Here is a 24,095-nt window from a genome sequence, read left to right as displayed (position 1 = left end):
CCCAAAGTCTCTGAGGAGCCAAGCCAGCTTAGTATGTCTGCCAGGCCAGGCTGAAGGCTCTTCCCACCTCTCATCTGGAGCTTCATCCCAGGACTGTCCACTACTCTTTCTGAAGTGGAAGACTAGTACCCAGCAGCAGAAAGAATGGACAGTACCCCATTCCTCTTCTCTTGCACCCATTGCCCACTGAGACAATTCACCCCTCCACCTTCCAACTATCATGCGGCTTTCAGAGGGCCTCTATCCCGGGATGAAACCCATGCCCCCCTACCCAATACTTGGAGCACAATATACCTTGGCACTCAGCATTGGTCTAATGTGGCCTCAACCACTCCAGGAGTTTCAAAGCTGCAACTCTCCCATAGAGAATCAGCAGTGAGCACCAGAGAGGACTGTGTCTTATCCTTTCTTCTCTCTCTCCTTAATCTCTAGAGACAGACACATGGATATTATATATACACATACAAATATATGTATATATATAAATATACACACACAGATACATATACACACACACGTATGCATATATTTGTATGTATGTATATGCATGTGTATAGACCACATATACATATCATAGATAAAGAGCTCATCTGTAATCTCCATCTCAAGACATGCTGTTCCAATTATGTGGGCCCATCACTGCACACCACACACCATTGCAATACTTCCAAGTCTTCTGGACTTAACTCTGTTCTGTTTGGTCATTATGATGCGATTTGGTACATAACCCCAGCTTTGAGTCCTTCTTGGGCAAAATTAAAGGCAGACTGGTTGAATTCTAAGGGTCCCTGGGTGCAGAGAGGCCATTCAGTTGAGCAGCTAACAATAAAAACAATACCAAAAGGGATGTGGTGTCTTGTGCAGCCTGCCTTCGGGCTGGATGGTCTTTGGCTCCTCTTCATACGTTGTTAGCCATGACTATAGGCCCGGAGGTCCTTTCGACTGTGCTCTTGGGCCTTTGGGTCTCGGCAAGCGCAGTCTCCTTGTAGGTCACAGGACATAGGAAAAGGGGTCACCTGCAGGGGAGACAGGGAAGGAGGAAAGTGAGCGGTGGAGATGCTCATCCCACGAAAATAGGCTTTGTGAAGCCTGCTGAGGCTTTGGCTGGTGACAGGCCTGCTGGCAGCATCTCTGGGTCAGGCAAGGCTTTTGCTGTCTGGGTGGCACGATGCTCTGAGTCAGGGATATGTTTTAGTTTTTAATTCCTCATTAAAGACTCAGATGAGAGGGAGTTGGAGGAATTTTATATGTTGTGGTGATTTCAGATAGGGGTAGGAATGTAGAGACAGACAGACTGAATTAGTGTGAATCAGTGCCTAGGAAAGGAAAAAGAAGGGGAAGGGAATAAGGATTAATACAGCACCTACTATATACCAGGGACTGTGTTAAGCATATTACAAACATTATCTCATTTGATTCTGAGGTAGATGCTATTAGGAACCTTATTGTATAGGTAAGGAAACTGAGGCAGAAAGAGATTGAAAGACTTGCCCAGAATCATTCAGTAGTATCTGAGGCTGAATTTGAACTCAAGTTTTTCTTAATCCAGGTCCGGCTCTCTGTCTACTACACTACCCGGCTTCCTCTCACTAATCAAGGATGGGAGGGCAGAGTTGCCTAAGAGTAGAAATCTCTTTAATTCTAGTATAGTCTAAAAAGAAAAGTTTGCATTATTTAAAAAAATATCAAAAAACCAATGAACTTAAGTCACAGGATCTGCCTTTGTATTCTGGCATTACTACTCACTATGGGATACTTGGGAGACCACTTTCCTTCTCTAAGCCTCGGTACCCCACCTATAAAAAACCAGAGTTGGAATAAGTAATCTTTAAGCTCTTTTCAATCCATTTGAAATCTCCGTGTCTCCATTTCTCCCATCTAAAAAGCAGTGGGGAGAGTCTATCTCTGTCTAAAAGTAATGTTAAACTTGACTTTTGAATGGTCTAAGTTTGAATTTAGTGCCTAGATGCTGGTTTAAGGCGATTTCACCTTATTGCATCACCACATTTGCAAAGTGCATTCTCAAGAGTGTCTCCCATCTGTACACATGGAGTTAATGACCTCACCCCTCCCCCTCCTTCTAGGGGAATACTGAAACCTGCTCAGATTTTCTCAGTGAACAATCTGCTGCTTTCTTGATCTTGCTCCATTCATTTTCTCTTTCCATCCCCCTTCTTTTCTCCTCTCTTATGCTGTTAACACATGTCCCTATAGTTAATTTCTGGGCAATGTATGCATCACCTCAATGGAGTTCCTGTTCAATAAGGATGTAGCTCCCTCTTCACTAATACACTAGGAATGTACTCTGCTTGGAGTCATCTTAGTTCCTTGCTTCTCTCCTCTCCTACATGCATCAGCCTGTCTGCCCAGGGAGACTGAGTCTTCACATTCATGTGGTGATGGAAGCTGAGGAATGTTTGGATTGCCAAATAGAGTACTTTATTGCCTAACTCAGAATAAAGAGTGTGGCAAAGAGAGTAGTTAATTCCATCCATTCAAGTCCCCTGCAATGCAGAACTAAATTGCTACCCCATGGCAGAGGGAATGGTCCCTTTGGACAAACCTTTTGACTAGACTTTTGGCCCAAAGGAAAATTTAAGAAAAGGAAGACCCTTTTTCACTAACAAGGTCCACACTGTCTCTGATGTTCCCATTAGAACTTTTTTTTTTCCTCTTGTCTCAGAAACCCTAGAGGCAGCATTGCACAGAGAAAGGGGATGAGAACTACATTTAGAGTCAGCAAACTTAGGTTTGAAACCTAAATCATACCAATAGATATGTGTATTTTTTTTATTAACTTGGAATTTTAGGAAACTGAGAGAGAACAAATGTCAAGAAAACTATTAGGTAAGAATTAAGAGAATATTTATAAAGTCCTAAAAAGGACTTTTCTTTCTCCAATGACATTCTTTTTGATTGCATGATCTAAAGCCGTCTTTTTGGTTTTTGAATGTGTTTTCTCATTTTTGTATTAAGGGCAGGGCACACAAGGACAGGGCAGCTTGGTGGTGCTATAATGCCCAGAGTACTGGGCCCGGAGTCAGGAAGACTCACCTTCCTGAGTTCAAATACAGCCTCAGACACTCACTACCTGGTGACCCTGAGCAAGTCACTTCACCCTGTTAACACCTCAGATGCCTCATCTATAAAATGAGTTGGAGGAAAGAAAAATCACTTCAGTCTCTTTGCCAAGAAAATCCCAAATGGGGTCACAAAGAGTCAGATACAACTGAAAAGTGGTCTCCAAGGAAGTGCGTTGTTTGTCTGAGAAGTTCCAGAATAGGAGATGGAACAAAAAGCAATTGGATGACAGGACTAAAAAGCAGCACAACGATAAGAATAAGATAATTTCTAAAATACCTTCTAACAAAAGGCAGTTCATTCAAATTCAGAAAAGAGTATGAGAAGATGCTGACTAATTTGGGGGTGAGATGGAAGAGCTACCAAAGTGTATTCACTTACCAAGCACAGTACAGTAGAAAGATCAATGGATTTGGAGTCAAGAATCCTCAGAATTAACCAAATTCTGCTAATTTAATTACTTATGTGACCCTGAGCAAGTCATCATAATTCTATGGGTTGGTCTCCTCATCTGTTAAATGAAGGGATATTTTCTGGATTTTCTTCTAGTTCTAAATCCAATGAATAAATGTATATCGAGCATGTATTATGGTTTGGTGCAAGGCAATATTATTAACCTGAAAAAGGATGTCAAGAGAATGAAATACAAGACACGTTTCCTGCCTTCTGAGTTTACAGTCTAATTAAGAGGTTGAGAAGGCCAATCTTATATGAAAGGCTAAATAGAAATACATTGTATGTTTAAATAAATGCTAGAGCAAGGACAAAGTGTTGTAGCAACAACAAGGTATTTGGAAGGTAGAGAGAACTTCTGTCTTCCAGAGTAGTTAGGGAAGAAGTTTGATGAACTTGATAGTGACTTGAGAGCAAGGTGACTTGAAGAGTAGGTGAAAGAAATTTCCATGACAAAGTAGGGAGAGAGGAATTAGCCAGATGTAGGAATAGGGAAACATTAGAAAATGAGGGTTTATAGGTCTTAGAATTGGAAAGGATACCATCTAGTCTAACTCCTCACCTGACAAAAGAGGAAACTGAAGTTCAGAAGTTATTTGACATATCCAAAGTCACAAAAGTAGCTTTTACATTGCTTTTCACAGTTAGCTCATTTGAACCTTGAAGAAACCACATAAGATATGTAGGGTAGGCATTATTATTTCTGTATTGTTGCTGAAGACCCTGAAGCTTAAAAGTAAAGCCACATGATCTAAGGCAAGCTTTCCTCCCTGCCCCCCATACTCCTTGCTGCCTCTTCAATAAACATATTCAACCCTTTTCCCCAAATTTAGGTGTAAGTGGAGTTGGGTTTAAATTTTGAGATTCTTGCCAAACTTTACAAAACTCTTCCTGAATCTGGAGGTAATGGAGGCTAGAGAGGGAAGATGCACTTCCTGCAAGAGCTGTTTGAGTAAAAGCTAATTAATTTTTTAGGCAAAGGCTTTTTCTTCCCCCTTTATTGACCAAGTCTGAGTTCAAGAGCTGCAGTTTCTCCAACTGAAATACATGTAAGGGCTGACTCCTCAACCTGTGTAATCAATTCAGGAATGCAGCCTGATCAACAGAATTCTGAACTCAGAAGGTCTTGGCTGCTATTGTGAAACAGGTAAGGGCAGGATTCTGATTCAGACTCCAGCAGGCAGATAACAACCTTGGGAGTGGAGGAGTAGAGAGAGAAAATAGGCACGAGAACACTGAGTCACAGGCCACTGAGCTGGAAGCAACCTCAAGCCAAACCATCATATTTTACTAATATGTGCAAGCAGTGGGGATTCAAAGCTAAAACAAAACCTGGTGCCTTCCCTGAATGAGCTTATATTCTACCTCAAAAGGCATACAATTGTAATTCTGAAGTGACTCCAAAGCTTGCAACCATTTTAAAGACCTGAATGTTAGTAGGTAACATCTACCTTTGAGTCAACACTAAACTACCATGTCCCCATTCAACCCTTAATGAAATACTGCCGACATCTGGCAATTCTTCTAATTTGACTGGAAGTTTTCCAGGATTTCTTCTGCAGCAGGGCTTCTTAACTTCTTTTTGTAGCATGGATTCCCCATTCGGCATTCTAGCAAAGCCTATATCCTCCTCCTCTTCAAAAGAATGCTTTAAATGTGTAATGAAACACATAAAACCACAAAGGAAACTATAGGCTAGTGACATTAAAGATATCTTTTCTTCTTATATAAGTTTGCAGAATCCAGTGGGCTTTATTGCATGTATAACTTCAGCTCTTCCGAGATTTTCACAATTTTCAGCTTCACTGAAACTATCATATTGAGAAAAGTATAAAGACTGCAAGGAGCAATGGGATGGGATTCAGAAGACTTGAGTTCTAGCCTTATCCCTAAGACAATCAAGGAAGGCTTCATGGAAGAAGTGGGACTTGAACTAGATGGTGACTTGAAGGTAAAATAACTTTTAAAGAATGGAAGGGCATTACAGATCTTGTGAACAACAAGCAGAGAAGAGGTTGGAGATATACAAGGAAAAGAAGCTGCCTCTTGACAGAATGCTACTTGCGGGATAACGTGATTTTGGAGAAAGAACACTGCATTTAAAGTTATGAAGAGTTGAATCCAAATCCTGTTGTAAGACATTTGCTGACTATATAACTGCTCTGTGCCTCAGTTTCCACTTTAATGAAAAGTGGCCTCTAAGATTTCTTCTAATTTCTAAAATTTATGAACTTATCATCCTCTCATTGGAATGGAAGATTTTATGTATGTTTTTGAACCCACACAAGTCAGTTCCCCTAGTTGTATCATCATTTCTTCCAATAGGGTGCTTTTCTAGCACTCACAGTCTATGAACCCTAAAGAACACTGCCTCACTGCAGCTCTGGGAAATATTCTTTCACAGCTGGGGAATATGAAAAAAAAAAAAAAGGGCTGCTTTTCCTTGTCAAGAATTAAGGCAGGGGTGAAAAAGATTTGCACAGTCAAATACTGATTAGGATGCTAACACCATATTCAAATGTCTAGAATATAACAGCACCACCTTTTAGTAGAGACAGCATCCAAATATAAGTCAGGAGCAATGTCAGTCAAGATACTGCCATTTGCTAGCTGTGTATTGCTGAAAAAATTCTTTAACCCTTCTCTTCATTTTGCACATCTGTAAGATAAGTGATAGATGACCTTTAAGTAGAATATTAGAAAAAAAAATAGTGTATTTTGAATCAGAAGATCTGGGTTTGAATCTTAATTCTGCCAACTATTGCATGTATAACTTTGCACAAAATGCTTAAACTCTCTGGAGCTCAATTTCCTCAACTGTAAAATTAAAAGACTGAATTAGACAATACCTTATATTCATGTAGGTTTTATACATCAGTAGATATGTGATCCCATTTCCTCCAATGGTATGAGGAATAATCCATGTTTTCTCAGCCTGTGTAATTCTTGATAAAATTCCCACAAAAATCCTTCATTAAGGATCTTCCCAATATGCTAGAAGCTTTCTTCAAAGTCGTTTTTAATATTCTATAGATACCAGGGTTTCTAAGATATACTATTAACCTGTTATCCTTTGCTCTGGCTCGAAGAAAGCTCTACCTCCTTTAACCATTTATAAGCAGGAAATTATATGTGAATATAGTATGTAAATTGAAAGGTCTTAAAGGCTATTATTTTTTATTCAAAAAATTAAGCAAACTAAAATAACTGAATTTTTAAAAATCCACAATTAAACTTTAATTTAAAAAATATAAACCCTTGGAAAGGATTTATTTTAGTTAAACTCTTCCCCTTATTTGATAATGCAGAAAAACTTTTCAAGTTTAATTTTGGACAAGACATTTTTGTAATTGGGTGCTAATCCCCAGCGCCATATTTTGCCATAATGAGATGGATGGTGGAATTTAAGAATGGGGAAAAGCAAAAGTGACTTGCTCATATCCACAAATTCAGCCTCAATTTCTTGATTTGAAAAATGGGCATACCAATAAGGGACAATCTCCCTCTGAAGGTATTTCTTGGGGAGATACCTTTGTAAATCTTAAAGAGCTATGTTAATATTAGTCAGTATTATTCTAGGATCCCAATAAAGTAAGGACTTTATTCTGAGAAAAGAAGAACAAAAATATAGCAAAAGCCAATGATTTTCAAAGAAGAGAGCCATCGGTCTTCTTAGACATTAGTCTAAGCTCACCCTCCACATCTGGGAGTATGAAGGAAATGCCACAGGATTTCAAAAATGCAATGATCACAATCAGTAAAGAGAAGTAAGATGCCAAAATTGACAGTAGTAAACAACTCTGGCCGCTCTACTCTGTAGCCCTCTGAATTTTGGCTTGAATCATTCTGGAACCCCTCTGGTACCATCCAGTCAATTCCAAGTTTCCAGAAGCACAAGGCAGTCTGCAGAACAAGTAATAGTAGAGGGGGAGGAAGGTGATGAGGGAAGAGGACCACATGCTGGGAAGGAGCATGTCTGGAGATTGCTGTCAAAGCATTTTCAAAACTTCCCTGATGTGAACAACTCTGAAAGTATGAATAACAACTCACTCCCCCCTTCCACAGTCTGTGCCTGTGCTTCAGTGTGTATCATCTTCTGAATGCAAAGGCTGTATCAAGATAACTAAGGCAGGTCAGGGCAGGGAGTTCTCACTTAATTTCCTTTCATTTGACATCCTTCTCAGGTAAATGCTGATGGATCACTTGAGGAGGGGGAGGGTGCAGGAAGACAGAAAGAATTTTTCTTTTCTTGGCTTCTTAGTATAAGAATGATTCTCATAAATTAAAAAAAAAAATAGAATTCCAAGAGCCAATAGGTCATATTAGGTTAAACTGAGGACTTCAAAGGTCCTAGAAAAAAATCTTGAAAGTTGATGGTTAAGAGAAACAGAGGACTGGGGAATATAGTATTCCCTATTTGGAACATCAGGTTTGAGGAAGAGGCAGAATTAACTCATGGCTATGGATTCAGCATTTGATCCAAGGATTAGGAGAAACCTCATGAACATCATCCTTAGAGTCCTAAAGACATAAAATCAAGAAGAGTGTTCAAGCATAGTTTTAAGGGGAACTCTCTAAAGCTGGAAGAAGCCCATTGGACTGGGATGACTTCTGTGCTTTAGAAGATCCAGGCAGCATTTCATTTTAATTCTTCCCAGTGAGCAGAAGCTGAGAGGTGACTCCCTATAGTGTATAAGAGGCAAACTTCCAACATATATAATGATGTCTAAGGAGGAGGAAGGAGGATATTGAAGGATTTGTAAAACCAGTGACAGGTGGTAGCATGACAATCTCAGTATCTTTGGAGAGCTCCATCACCTTGACACCACTCATGCCTCTGCCAGCATTCCTTCTGGAGTTTCAGAGTCTGAGAGTTCTGGGCCTGCAATGAGCCAAAGATGGTTGCCAAACCGCACAGAGTACAAAAGCCACATTACTCTGCTGCTCAGCAATCAGCTGCACTTCCCATCTCCCTGCTACTGATTGTGAAAACATGAATGCAATTAGTTGAAATAATTACCCAAGATTTAATAGCATGATAGACCACCCCAGGGCTGCAGGGAAATACCCTGCTACTTGGAGGAGGGGCAATCGTGGTCAGATCCCCCAGCATGTAAGGGCCTGGAGGTCACTGAGTTCTTGAGCAAATGCCATTTGGGAACCCTCTTCTTGGGAGAGCTGTGCCATGGGATAGCTGGGCTTTTTGGAACCCAAGGATGTCTCCTAAGCCAACACAGTGGTGGCTGCTGCTTGCTGCTTTTAATTTACCCTTTTGTCTAAAAAGAAATCCCTTGTCTGGGGGCAATAAGATGTGCCAGGTCAATATGTCTCTAGATCCCACCCAAGGCACTAAAGGCTCAAAAACTTATTATTTATATTAAAGTCCAAACCTTGTTTAGAAGAACCTAACATGTTCATATCTCTATCCCATCACTGCCACATGAAACTAACTCCTAGAGCTTCAAGAGCAACATGATTGGAGTTGGAAGGGACCAAAGAGATCACTTGTCACATGACTCTTTGGAAGGTGAATAGACACATTTCAAGGATGTTGTAGAAAAGATTCCTGCTCATTTACAGGTTGAATAAGGTGACCTCAGCTGAAAGAGGTGACCTCTGAGATCCATGCCTGAAATTCCATGACCACTTATGTTCTAATAATTTATAATGTTCTTATAAAACCTTATATAGAGATTTCATTTTCTTTTATTGAATTCTATCTCATTATACAATTATTGATGTCATAATACTCCATCCCCACTTCCACCCCTGTATATAATTTCCCTGAGGCAGAAGTGATTTCCCCCCCTAATCTTTATAAATCTTCCACTGAGCATGACACCTAATTCATATTAGGTACTCAATAATTTAGAAAAAAAAATCACAGAATCACATAATGCTAGAACTGGAAGGAAGCTTAGAGGTTATCTAACTCTTTTATTTTATGCATAAGGAAACTGAACCCACATAAAATTATTTGCCTAAGGTCAGATGTCTACTAAGAAGTAGAGGTGGGTCTTAAACACATGTCTTCTGAATCTTTTGACAGAACTCTTTCCACTATACCAAGATGTACAATCACCAAACAACTTTACTTGATCCACACAGCCTCTAGCTAAAAGACAAGGTACATCCTGAACCTTTTACAATCTTCTGAAGATGAGAAGAGAAACAAGATTTCATGGAATCATGTTCTAACTTTTCAGAATGCCAGGAGATCAAAAAAAAAAAAAAAAAGGGTAATGTCAATGTTATATGCCAACCCCTAATGAACTAAGGAAGAACTTTCCAATTACCGTGGGATATGTTCCTAAAATTCTCAAAGCTATTTCTTCAGGACTGTACCCATGTTCTCTCGGATCACTGGGTACTTGATTGGAGCATCCTTAGACACTGCTTATGTCCTGGGAGAATGACAGTGATGAGAGCTCTTTCTAGGGACAGTTGAGAACATCAGCTTTATGCCCATCTCTGAACACCACACTCTATGTGCAAAGCCATTAGCACACTTAGTCCAGGACCATCTTCCCACCATTGTTTGTTTGTACCCTTCAATATAGAGTTATTGTTCATCTTGCTTATACAAGATTTCCTCATACAAGAGAATCTCTAGAATCTAGGCATTTTTACTTGTTGTCCCTGATGTTTGAAATTCTTTCCCTCCTCACCTCTGCCTCCTAGCTTCCTATAAGTCCCAACTAAAACCCCATCTTCTATAATAAGCCCTTACCAATCCTCTTTAATAGTAATATCTTTCTTCTGTTAATTATTTCCAATTTATCTCGTATATATCTTGTTTGTGCATAGTCATTTGCATGTTGCATTGCCCTTAATATTGTGAACCTTTCAGAAAGGACCTTTTTATGCCCTTCTTTCTTTCTTCTCCCCTTGCTCTCACTTGACACAATGCAATACAAATTAGGTACTTAATAAACACTTGCTGACTGACTAAATGGAATTGCCCACATACTAATGGCCTCTTTAAAACAATAGGTTACAAATGGAGTCTAGTATCTTAAAGGAACTTCTATAAAGGGAATAAGAAAAGGGTACCACGTCCATTTTGACTTCCAAGAATGGCAATACTATGTAACATCTTCAGTCTCAAGGTTAGAATCTAGAACATTACAATAATAAATAGAATTCTTTTCCTTGCAAAGTCCTGTTACCTGGTCAGTACATTTTCTTTTCATAAAATCTTAATTAGAATCAAAGAGATACCAAGACCCAAAGATACAATGAGCCATTCCCAAGTATAACTCCCTCATTTTATAGATAAGAAAAAATACCTAATCTCACAAAAAGCAATAACTAGCAGAACCAAGACTGGAACCTGGAAACCCAATTTATAATCCAGGAAATCCAATGTTTTTGTCACTACTCCATAGTACCACTCTCAGAGCTCTTCTTTCTGAATGCTATTTATTCCCAGAGAAAGAACTTTTGGTGTCTGAATACAGACTGAATCACTCCTTTTTTTTAGACTTTATTTTTCCTGAGGGTTTCTTTTTTATTTGGGGTGGGTTATATTTTAATTATAACATTACCTTTATGGAAATGTTTTGCATGAATACATATATATAAAATCTATAGTGAATTGCTTGCCTTCTCAATGAATAGTTTGGGGAGGGAGGGAGAAAATTTGGAATATAAAGTTTTAAAAATGAATGTTATACTTTGTTTTTATATGTAACTGGTAAAAAAAAATAAAATAATAAATTAAAAAAAGAAGATCTCTTCTTCCTGGTTCACCTCATCTTGAAACTTTTATGTTTTGATGTTCTCTCTTCTTCACTGCTGCCCCTTATACAAATGATTTTGGTTTTATTTGGTGTTTATTTTTTTTTCAATCTATGAAACCCAGGTAAATATAAAGTGGTTTTAAACTAGAACTGAATATTGAGGGTTTTTTGAGGGGACACAGGTTTAACAATTGATTAAAATTCCATTTATTTGGAATTTAGGTTTCTAATAACCTCAGTTCTCTAGAATATGGCTGCAAAATCAGAAGAAAATGAAAAAAAAAATCTTCTTAGCAACCAAGACAGACATCACAAAGCCCCAACAAACCCCATATATTTTATTTCATAGGAATGCTCCTCACCTAAAGTCTGTTAAGTCTTACTTAATATACAATCCTTTTTTACCATCTCAGAATAGATTAGAAGCAGCAAATTAGAGAGCTTCCCTAACTGGATTCATTCCTGAGCCCCAGGAATGAGGCACATAGGAGCACTTTGGGTTATAAGCAAGGGATTTGGGGAGTGGTTCCTCCAAGGAGAAATAGCCCTTACTTACTTTTTTTGTCTTAACTGTAGAGGCACAACAATCGCCCCCATCATAGTTGCAGAAGGCTCGGTTGTTGATGGCATCACAGTAGTTATCTCCCATGAAAGGCTGTTGAAAGGAAGACAAAAAATGAAAAGGGTCTTAAAGGCAGTGCAGGCTGACTTGGACAGCCATACCAGAGCATCGCCTTGTCGTGAGCTATCGCCTTCTTTCTTAACTACTGGAGGGCCTAAGATTCCTCAAATCAAGATAAACTCGTAAGGTACCTGGGCCAAGATTCCCAGTCAGTTCAAGAACTGAAAATAATTGATTCCTTCTTCCCTTGTGTGTATAATGTCCTTTCTCAGATATTCCACCTCTATCATTAACAGGGAGCTGAGACTCTTAAAGGGTTACCTACTAATTATGGGGCAGGACAGCTCCCAGAGGATATCCTGAAGGGGACTTCTAGATCTTTTTGGTTGAATAAGTGGACTAGAAAACATCTAGATGTAAGTGGGTAGAGGAAGGAAAACCAAAGTGAAAGAAGGAAGTGGAATGATTCATTCTTAAGATCCCAGGGAAACAGTGGGAGAAGGTAGTGGGAAAGCTTGCAGCACTCTTGAAAGTTCAGCCTCCTGCATCTGTCTGTTCTTCCTATTTATCTGCTTTGGATTTTGTTTTCTTAAGTGGTATGTATATAGGAATCTATTCCAAGTAGAAGCTTTTGCTATCAGGTTAGTAATGTCAGGGCAACTGGGAAAGTCAAAGACAGGAGAGATCAGTAACCAGCAGAGATCAGTAACTCAATAATAGCTGAGAGATTTTATAGCTCAACAAATTATATCTGAAGAATATTAGTAAATCTGCCTTTGAATTGTCAGTCAGAAAGATTAGGGGCTAAATTAAATAAATGACTGTCCTTTCCCAGAGATAAGTGAGGAATTTTTGGGACATCCTAGGACTTAGATTAGGAAACCTGAGTTTAACTCCTAGTAACATATATCACCTACCTAAGTGACTTTGGGCAAATCATTTTACCTCTCTGAGTGTCAATTTTCTTATCCTGAAAACATAGTTAAGAATAACAATTTATTTCTTTGGTTGACAAGATTGTTGTGAATAATTTTTTTTTTTAAAACTTAAAACTCTGCAGAGATATGATTTGTTATTTTGCAGATTCCTCCTAGGTTGTCAAGAAAAATGGAAGTATAATAAAAATTCACTGAATAAAAAGTGAAATACAGAGAAACTGCATCTAATTGAAAGAAGAGTCTGATAATACAGCAGCTACCTGCTGCCTCCCTGTAAGTGGAATAAGAAAATGAAAGGGAAGATAAATATCTGAGAGCACTGACTCAGGAGGCAGAGGCCTAGGTTCAAATCCCACTTCTGAGTTTATTTCTTGTGTAATCTGAACCACATCAATCTTCAGTGTCTTAAGTTTTCTCAGTATTTTAGACTAGATGACAGGTGAGGTCCCTTTAAGTTCTAAAGCTATGACCTTACGATCTTTGCATATATCTCTACTGATATATAGTCTAAAGACTTCACTTTGAGCCTCAGTTTCCTCAAATATAAAACAAGATAGTTGGATTGGATTTAATCTCCAAAGTTCCTAAACTTTAACTGTGCTGAAATTCTATTTTTCAGGGTTTGATATATTCAGAATTTGAAACCTCCAATGTTTTCTAGTGCAATCCCCTTTGTAACATAGAAGATAACACTCAAGCAAGGTTACAAATACCGTCATAGATAGAATTTGAATCCATGCATGTTTTTGTCTCCATAACCAAATGTTCTTTCCATGTTTGTACCACCCCCCGCCTTGCTATTTTGGGGTCAATTAATAATCCTTTAAGCAGGGGAATTATATAGTTATCTCAGTGTTTTAGAAATTATCAGTTTGGCAGACATACAAAATATATAGTGGCAAATAAGTGAAAATTAAGAGTATGTGTGTGCGTGTGTTTATCTACTTTTCAAAATAATATTTTTAAATACATAAAATACATAGGATTATTTTAGGAATATTGAAATGTTATTATTAAAAAAAATTAAGCTCATAAATCCCAAATTAAGAATCTTTGCTATATATCACCCTATTTGTCCTACCCTTGACATTATAGAGGAAGTATATGGTACTATGGAGAAAAAAAAAATGGCCTTGGAATCAAAGGACATGGACTTACATCCTACACTCTGATTTTTGTGTGTGTGTGTGTAATTTTGGGAAGATCACATAGCCTCCATGGGTCTCAGAGTCCTCCTGTGTAAAGTGAAGGAGATGGACTAAATGACCTTTGAAGTCCCTTCCTACACTAGACTTCAGAGTGCTAGGGGATAAAGAACTAAACCTGAAGCCAGAAAAATCTATGTTGAAATTTGACTTCAGATCTTAACTGTCTATGTGTATCCAAGTAAGTTACTTTAACTCCATCTGCCTCAATTCCCTCAACTATAAAATGAGAATGATAATAATAACACCTCTCCTAAAGGGTGAGGAACAAATAAGGCAATATTTGTAAAGCACTTAGCACAGTACCTGGCACCTGGAAGATGCTCTATAAATGCTTCTTCCCTGCCCTACCCCCACTTCCCCAGACTTCTAGTCCTGTGTTTTAATAGTCTGTGTTATAAGATCCCTTCTACCTCTAACATTCCATGTACTTGAATCCCTCCCAATTCTAATATTTCTTTATGGACTGAGGTCTATTCCAGCTCTAATATTCTATGTTTTCAGTACTAACATCAGCTTTAACATTCTGGGTTCTTTGAGATTACCTTCCTGTTCTAATGTTTAGAGTGAGCTCATCTAAAGAGGTAGCCTTGGTTCTTATGACTGTATTTGAAATCTCTCTGTGGGTTTTCATGAAATGGCTAGGCTCTCATTAACCTTGTTGACCCCACTTTTTCCTCCCCCAAATCTCCCCGGACCTACTACTACCAGGTCTCTTTTCACTACATTCTTCTTGGTGTCTAAAGGAAGAACAAGGATTGACCTTTCCCCCAGCAATCTCTCTAAGGAAGGATGAGCTAAGAAACTATTCAGACCCTAGAGCTATGTGAGTGTGTGTGTGTGACTGAATGACAGGAGAATTACTCGATGATTGCATTATTAAGTTTATATTATACCAGATGCACCAGAGCCAATCAATAAGGGCTTCAGTTCCCTTTTCCCCTAAGGGGACTGCTTCTAGATTATGGCCTAACATATATTAAGGAACCAAAAGAGTTGCATGCCGGGACCTATCCTGGGAATGAAAGGAGATGGTTTGGTAAAAGATTATTTTATAGTAATAGCCATCATAATTTTTATAATACTTGACCATTTACAAAACAACATGTAGTAGATGGTTAGATTTAGAATTAGAGAACCTAGATTTTTAATATTTGTTTTGCCACTTACTACTAATATAATTTTGGATAAATCAACCTCTTTATGTGTCTCAGTTCCCTTCCCTATAAAATAAGGTTGGGAGAGATGAATCTTTTTCAGTTCTGATTCTGTGATTCGTGTATTTTCTGCACAATACCCCTATGAGCCAGGTAACTGTATGGTTTACTCTTATTTCCAATTTACAGATAAGGAAATTGAGACTTAGAAAAGTTGTGACTTGCTTACAGTCAAACGAATTAATAAGTAGCAGAGGGGCTCAGACTCAAAATCTGGTCTTTTTTTTTTAAATACTTTTTTTTCTCACAATACTATTTTGGATTTATATTCTGATACCAGTGAGGAATCAGTTTTACAAATGACATTGATAAATGACAATGAAGGCCAAACTTGATGGGAAAAATGTTGTGTTAATTCTTTCAGAAAAAGTGCAACTTTTAAAAATGTAAATTTAGCCATTCAATGCCAAGGAATCCAAAGAGAGGTGTGTGTGTGTATAAAACAAACATGTCAGGCATAATGAAGTTTTACATGATATAGCAAAACAAAATATATCATTAAAAGAGAGGAAATAAAATTGCATTGCTTCATCCAGTTCCATGTTTCTTCATATTTGGTATTTTATGACACCATGCCCTGCCATTGCTATGTGAAAATTTTAGTCAACTATTCCTCCTTTCATTACAACTTATTAGTCGTTTCCAGATTTGCTTTATGTATGTCAAATAAAGTATCTAAGAATATATTTATACTGGAGGGAAAATCCAACTCAACTGAAGTAAAATGAACTAGAAATAACTAGTTCCTTAATTTCCAGGTAAAGAAAGGGACTCATAGAGAATGTGGTATTTGAGCTGATCACTGAAGTCAGCTAGGCTTTCCAAGGGTCTAAGATGAATCTAAGATGAACAGGGAAAACATTTTAGACAAGGGGGATAGCTTGTGAAAAGGTCCTGAGTTGCAAGATGAAATGACATGGATGGGGATCAATAAGTTAATAATAAATCAATAAAGAGAATGTGAAGGGAAATAAAGCATTATCACCCAGGAAAAATAAGGTAGAGCCAAACAGTAAAGGATTTTGCAGGTAAAAGAGAAGCTTATATTGAAGTAATAAGAAATCACTGAAGCTAGGTTTTTGTGATACTACTTGTTATGATTGCCTTTTTACCTCACTGACCAATCCTTTTTAGCTTCTTTTGCATCAATCTTCTTCATTCATGTTTCTGCCATCCCCCTGCTGTTTGGGCAGGGGGGATGAGGGGTGGGGGAAGTGGTCAATCAATAATCTTTTAAACAAGAGGATTATATAATTATATTTTAGAAATACCAATTTGGCAGGTATGCAAAAAATATGGTGGCAAATAAATGAAAATTAAGGGGATGTCCATCAGCTAAAGGAATAGATGTATACATCATGGTATTGGGTTGGAATAAAAATGGAATGGGATGGAATAAAATACTATTATGCTATGAAAAATGACACAGGAAGATTTTGGAGAAACTTGAGAAGATTTTTATGAACTGATGCAGAACCATGAGAACAATTTAAACTATAATGGCAACACTGTAAAAACAAATAACTTTGAAATATTTAAAAACTGCAATTAAACATTATTCCATAAGACTTCTGCCTTTTAAAAGAGAGGTTTTGAATTAATATGTAGAATAAAACAGATTTTGGGACATGGAAAATATGAGAATCATTTTGATTTAAAATTCATGTTGTTATAATGATTACTTTTTTTTCCCCAGTGAGGAACAAGTGACATAAAGAAGAGAAATTATATTCTTATTGATTAAAAAAATAAAGAAAATAAAATAAAGAAAAGCCAAGAAAAGTGAGAGTAAGTAATGAATGAAGAGTAAGCTTCTAGAAGAAAAGAGAGGGGATGTAAATCAAATCACAAGTAGAGATTGGTCTCAGCAAGAAGAAGCAGGCACCTCTGCTAAATTTAGAGATTGTAGTAAAGAAGAAAATAGAAGAGGTGATTTGAAGTTTGGAATTGGGGAGAAGAGGGAGAACCTCTGAAAGTATTCTTATATCTTTGGGGAATACATCCTCAGTTCCTTTAACCAATCCCCATTCATCATAAACTCAAGAACTTTTCCCATCTTAGCTGTCTTCCCCTAGACTGTGTTCCAGTTTTAAAATGCCTTTTCTAAAATGTGGCACCCAAAACTGAACATAATATTCTCAATGTGGTCTGACTAGGGCATAGTAGGGACTGTTCCCAACTTATTCCTTCTTAAAAGGAATTAAAACACTATCATAATTTTTTCAAGCAAGCCTCTGCCGTTATAACTATACCCACCCAGCCTTGCATTTGTGAAGTGTGGGTTACTTAGCTTTCAATCAGAAAAGTTGAAAATTTTAAAGCTGTTTAGGGACACTGGTCAAGAGATGTAGGATAACCTTTAAAAAATTAAAAAAAAAAAACAGACTCCAGTAATTCCAAACTGGTCTGTTAGGATCTATTGAAACAGGGGCCTCAGCTGCTCTTATTTTCCTGCTCACTTTGTCTCTCAGGAGCTGTGGACAGCCACCACTGTCCTTAGCACATGTCATCAGGATGGGGGAGGAAAAGAGCAGTAATCTCTTATCCGTGTGCCAGGGAGATAACAATCAGAGCATGGTCAGGTGAGGGCCTCCCTGAGGCTACTAGTGCTGAGTCAAAGGAGAGATTGAATTCTGCTGTCGAATTGTCCAACTAAACTGCTGATTCAGCCGTCTCTTTAGCAAGGGGGTGACAGGAAAAGGAACAATACATGTGAAATTGAAAAAAAAATAATACAAAGCATTTGGATAACTGGCTTTTTCCTAAAATGCTGGACTAGTCATAGTTGTTGAAAGAGATACCAGGTGACTCTTTGCCTGGTTAATTTCTTTTCTGTATCACAGTGGATAGATAGCAGAACCAGTGAAAGGGATGTACAAAAAATGATGACAGAAGTTGTATATCCAGGCTTTGCTCCTAAGATATCACATGGTGTCTTCCTGGAGAATGCAGTTATGTATGTTTTTATTTCATCTCAGAGTTTTGAGCTAAAAAGGCCTTTAGAAACATTTATCATATTGATGATACTATATTAACATTGGATTTAAGCTTTACAAAAAAGTTTCCTCACAAAACCCTATAAAGTTAGTGGTCCATGTTGTTATGTTCTTTCCACTTTACAAATGAGATATGAAGCCTAGAAAGGCTAGTTTATTTATTAAGTAGCTGAGACTGGTTTTAGACACTGGTTCTACTAAATATAAGTCCATTCCTCTGGCCTCTATACAAAACTGCCTCTGAATCCATATCTAGTAAACTTTCCCTCCATTAGAACTGTGGAATTCAGAAGCATCCTCTATGATTTTTTTTTTTTTTTGATAGTATAGGGTGGACATTTGAATATGGTCTTTTGGTAATCTCTAGGGGTAAGTACTCCTCCAAAAAGAGCCTCATACCATCCCTTCCTAATAAAGAGTTCATTAACCAAATAACAAAAAAAGGCTAGAATTGGCCAAAAGAAAGCTTTGGAAGAGGTAAAACTTGACTCATGGTTGTTTATCTTGATGAGTCATTATATACATTAAAGAACTATGAAACATGGTATTATGAGAGTTTGTCAGCCTTCAGAGATGTTAACCAGAAGTTACACAAGGATTTGTAGACTAATGTACTTTGTAAGGGTTTGGAAACAGTCATTCTGTGTCTGGTACCAAGGGTACCAAGGTAGAGATGATATTTTTGAAAAATGAGTTCTCCCTTGAAAAAATTGGCATCTCTTCTTACACTGTTAGCTCAATAATCTCTCCTGGTAGAAGCTCAGGTCAACATCTACATCTGTCTGTTGAGGGAATAGTTTTAATCATCTTATTTCTTGAAAGTTATAGAAGAATTACACCTTCCCTCGTTTCCAATTTGATTGAGGTTTTGCAGATTATCATCAGAAACTTGTCTCCTAGACAATTGAGGACATCAACATACCCAGGGTGGCTGGATCAACCATCCAGTTACAGGTGCTTAGAGTGACTTTTTGAAATGAGATGGGGATCAATTTGATTTTTAAAAAAGTATCTCTGTTCCTATTTCGTGACAAAAATTAATAGACCAGAGATAGTTCTCCTGATCAATCCTTTTAAAGTTGTCAAGTCTCCTATCTCATCATCCCAGAAAAAAAAGAATTGCATCTAATTGTGTTCAATTAATGAGATCATCCAAATAACCAAACAACCTCCATTTTCCTTTCAGAAATCTTTTCCCATCAAGGTTTATACCCTCTGAAATAAAATATTCATCCTTCATTGAAATGTCTTCAAAGGGGATTAACAAAATAAACAATTATTAGGACAGATATACTATGAACATTTAACTTTTATACCTTAAGAATCCAGAGGAGTCAGAGTAGAATCAGGAAATCTTAGGTTTGGCAATAGGTTTTGGAGGTCACGAGAACCTGTACTAGTTCTACTAATACTACCCTCCCTTCAAAGGGAGTCCTTCAAATTCTGCTTGAGTATGAATAGTGGTAGGAATTTCCTTACTCCATAAAACAACCTATCTACTACTGTATAGCTCTAGATGTTCAAATATTCTTTAAATTGAGCCAGGATATGCTTCCCTGTTGCTTCCATTCATTGGCATTAATTCTTCATTCTGCAGTTGCACAGATTAAATTGATTTCTTTTTTCAACATGAGAGCGTTGCAAATACTTGAAAAGACACAAGTCTGGGAATCTCCCCTCATGTGAAGATAGGTGATTAGATCATAGCAATCAAATTGGAAAGAACCCAAAAACCATCCATTCTAACTTACTTATTTTATGAAAAAGCAACAAAAGAAATTAAATGATTTATAACTAGTTAAAAGGGGCAATAGGATGGAGGATTATATAGAACTTGGACCTGGAATGAGGAAAACTCAGATTCAAATATTTCCTCAAATGCTTACTAGCTTTGTGATCCTAGATAATCACTTAATTTCTGTCTGCCTCAATTTTCTCATCTGTAAAGAGGCATAATAACAGCACCTACCTTCTGGAGCTATAAGGATAAGATGAGACATTTATAGACCTGAAAGTACTATGTAAATGGTAGTTATTTTTGCCCAAGGTCGCACAGGGAGCAAATGGCTGATCTGGAATTCAAATCTGGATAGCTTGACTCCAAATCCCCTGCTTTTTTTTAGGGATATCTCTGTTTGGAAAGTCAGAGAGAGAGTTTTCTGAGATACCTACCTCACAGCCTTTGACACAGTGAATCAGAGATGGATGAGGATACCACTTGAGCCCAGCAGTGCAGACGACTCTCTGAAAGGAACGGGACAGAGAGAAAGGGAGAAACACAAGACAATTCAAATGAGGTGCCCGTCTGTGTGACTGGACCATTTTCAACCTCCTGACCTTCTCTTGGAAGCCTCGTCTCCCTCCTGGCATTTACTTGATGCATTAGCCCAGACACTTGCAATAACACAAATCTTAAGATTAAACTAATATTTGTGGTTCACCCAATGTGTCATAATTCTATATTTCAGTCACAAAAGTGAGGGCAGCCCAGGAGAGAGAGAAAGATGTTTTTTTTTTTTCTTTTTTTAACCCAAGGCTCAAACAGTAAGTAATACAGAAACAGAATCAGAAATGTTTTCTAAGAGATCCTGTACTGTTGCCCAACAAGTTTACCTCAACATGCTGAATGGTTTGGAGTTAATGGAAAATAAGTAGTAGTAGTAATAATGATAGTAGTAATAACAGCATGTGTACATGTGTGTGCATTACAGCTGTAGGAGGGCATATGTATGTGTGTGTACACACAATATTCCATACATATATGCTAACACATACATATCAACACACACGGAGACAGACACATGCTTACATATATGTGCATGTATGTACATGCGTGTATTTGAAAGGCATCTGAATTCAGGTCTTCCTATTTTTGGAGCTAGCTCTCTAACCACTGTGCTACATTGCCTTCAACTACTAATAGCTTGCCCTCTCAGATTATCTTCCATTTACTCCATATACATCTTGTATATTTAATTATGGTCTCCCCTATTAGAATGTAAGTTCCTTGAGATCAGGGACTACTTGTGTCCTTGAATTTTGGTATATAATGATGTCTGTTATATACTAAGTACTGAATAAACGCTTTTTGACTGACTGACTCTGAGTTCTCTAAATTAATTGTCACAAATTTAATCCCTATCCTCATTACCACCCTCATAATCCTATATAGTCTAAATCCTACTATACTCCTCACACACATACTGAGGTTGAAAATCTCAAAAGAATAGGAAAAAAAAATGAGCAAAATCATGTAACAAGTCTGATGTTATTTGCAGTACTCTATATTGTGCATCATCTTAAAAGATTATTAATAATAAAAAATGTCAAAAAAAAAAAAAGAAAATCCCAAACTCTTCTAAGTTATATCAGTGGAAAGTATATTGAAATTAGATCTTTCAAAACTAAATTCTTACTATCTGTGTCACTTTAGGCAAGTCTCTCTAGTCTTGGTTTCCTTTTCAGTAAAATGAGGCAGATTTGATAGCCTCTCAGGAACCCTTATCATCCTACAAATTACTAGGCTTCAGTTAAAAAAAAAAAAAAGATGAGGGTTAACTAGAGCATCTCTAAGGTCTTATCTGACTCTGAATTCTATTTCTCAAATTGCTGTAGTAAAATCAACAACCTAGGACCTCTCCTCTTTTTTCTGAATTTTTTTATTCTCATGATTCCAATGCCAATGCCAATTTCTTTCCTCTAAATCAAAAGGTCTTGGGGAAAATTGCCTACTTTCACTCTATACAAAACAATCATGGGACATTAATCACATTTCAGGACAAGTGCTTGTAGGGGCTAGAAGGGGGCATTTGCTAATAGTTCAAGACTTCAAAAAACACAGGGATTAATATCAAGTGGGGACTTGATGGCCCCTTCCCCTCCCCCTGTTTATTTGAGGGCTAATTTAATCCGTCTGCAAGAGAACTCCAGTGTGTTTTTACAGTTTCTGTCATTTGAGGTTTACCTGACGTGGGTTCAGAAAAAGGACTTTTATACTATCTAGATGGGGCTGTTTATCTTTCCGACACTCTTGGATTTTCCACTATTACTCAGGCTCTATGTGCCCCACCTGTCTCACTACAGGGCCCGTCTGTGTGCAGGGGGAAAACGGGAAAGGGGACAGATGGAGAAAGGGTGGGAAGCTAAGAAGGGAAGGCTGGGTTGTTTATCCCACGAGCAAAGTAGACCACAGAGCAGGCCCCTCAAACGTCAGCTAGTCAGCTACGCTCTTGGTGCTGTAGACAGACATCTGGAATACCACCAGAGGCAGCAAGAACACTTCTGTTTATTGCCCTAGGCATTAAAGCAGGAGAGAACACCTCACCCATGCCCTCTCTCCTGTGAACTGTCCCCCAACACTTTTTATTTATTTCTTGAAAACAAGTGTGTGGAAGAAGCTGAACCAACGGAAGCAGATAATTCAGGAACAAGGAAAATTAGGTCCCAGATTGAAACAAGGGAAATTGAGGTAGAGGGAGAGAAAGATAACTGAGCTGGAAGGAAGGAGACTCCAGACTCTAGTTTCAGTTCTGTCATTAATTCATTGTCTGGCTTATATCTTTTAAGGTGATTATGTCTAGTATCTCCCATTGAATTGTAGACTTCTCGAGGGCAGGGACTGTGTCTTATAAATTCTTACCACATTCTCTAGCAGAGATAACATCAAAGATGTTCAATAAACATTTATTGACTGACATTAAGTGAAGGAAAGAATGAATGAAACTACATGGGCATTTTTATTTCTTGAGATAAGAAAATCCTATTTAGCTGGTATCACAGATATGAGATCATTGGAACTACAAACTTGTATGAAACTGAAACACAAACATATTGCTTGGGAGTCAGGGCAGGCTTGATGATTTCTAATCTGCTAAGTCAAAATAGCAAAGCTACCCAGATACTGAATGCTGGAGTCACTATTAAAATAGGACAATGGAATCTTAAGTTAAAATTAGAAGGGATATTAGTACATAGAATATCCAAACTACAAGGGGATATAGAAGAAAACATTTTAGAATGTAGGATACAAACCATTGAAACTGAAATGAGCCATCAGGTCTAATTAGTCTAGTTTCTTCATTTTATAGATGAGAAAAATTGAGGGCCATGGAAGTGGTGATTAATGAACCTATAGCCTAGAGAAATGAGCTAATTTGCTTAAGGTTACCAGCTTAGCTGACTAGACAGTAAAACTAGAACCTGGGTTAGTCTTCTCTCTACAATATCTGTCCCCACAAGCTTTTTCTCACTTTTAGAACTATACCAACTCGAAGCAATTAGAGAGAAATTCATCTCCTAATTTGCCATTGTGCTCATATTCTGAGATTCTAGCCTTACCCTCTAATAGTAGAATAATTTGGCCCTGGGATAGTCTAAGCAACACTTTGGACTGGAAATGGCCCTAGTTCTATATTCTCATCACAGGGGAGGCAAGGGCACAGTACAGACCCATATTTTCCCTTGTATTCCTGGAAATCATCAATCTCCTCTCTCACCCTCCTCCCCCCAACCCCCTTTTCTACCACTTTTTTTTCTTCCTTCTGGCTAATGAGGCCCCCAGGGACCCATGGAGGTCTAAAACTCATTACAACTCCCTGTGAACACTGGTATCAATAAAGAAGGGCAGACCCTGAGAACTGGGTGGGGGCTGGGGTAGAGGGGGTAAAACTCAAGGCTTTCAAAGCCTTGGTTTTATTTTGTTCTAAAATTACAACAAATCTCTTTAATTCCTAGAGCTCCAAGAGGGGCCCATTTGGTAGAGATAAGGGTTGGGGAGGGGGAGGGCAGGATTTCCAAGGAAGCTGACACAGGCCTGGCCTGGTCAGTAACATAATCAGAGTC

At 38.0% G+C, this 24,095-nt stretch overlaps 1 protein-coding gene across 1 annotated transcript in view; it reads right to left on the bottom strand.

Annotated features, from left to right (window-relative positions):
- Positions 1 to 592: 592 nt before the first annotated feature.
- Positions 593 to 24,095, bottom strand: part of PAPPA (pappalysin 1) — a 267,563-nt gene continuing 244,060 nt past the window's right edge. Inside the window, exons 20-22 of the mRNA XM_051979518.1 lie at positions 20,427 to 20,498; positions 11,833 to 11,931; positions 593 to 1,016 (exon numbers count right to left, since the gene is read on the bottom strand). Of these exons, the coding sequence (XP_051835478.1) occupies positions 909 to 1,016; positions 11,833 to 11,931; positions 20,427 to 20,498 (279 nt within the window). The 3' untranslated portion in view covers positions 593 to 908. The remainder of the gene's footprint in view (positions 1,017 to 11,832; positions 11,932 to 20,426; positions 20,499 to 24,095) is intronic.

The sequence above is a fragment of the Antechinus flavipes genome, chromosome 2, assembly GCF_016432865.1.
Source record: "Antechinus flavipes isolate AdamAnt ecotype Samford, QLD, Australia chromosome 2, AdamAnt_v2, whole genome shotgun sequence".
Taxonomy (NCBI): domain Eukaryota; kingdom Metazoa; phylum Chordata; class Mammalia; order Dasyuromorphia; family Dasyuridae; genus Antechinus; species Antechinus flavipes.
Note: the sequence above shows the minus strand (reverse complement) of the source record. Positions and strands in the feature narration are given on the sequence as shown.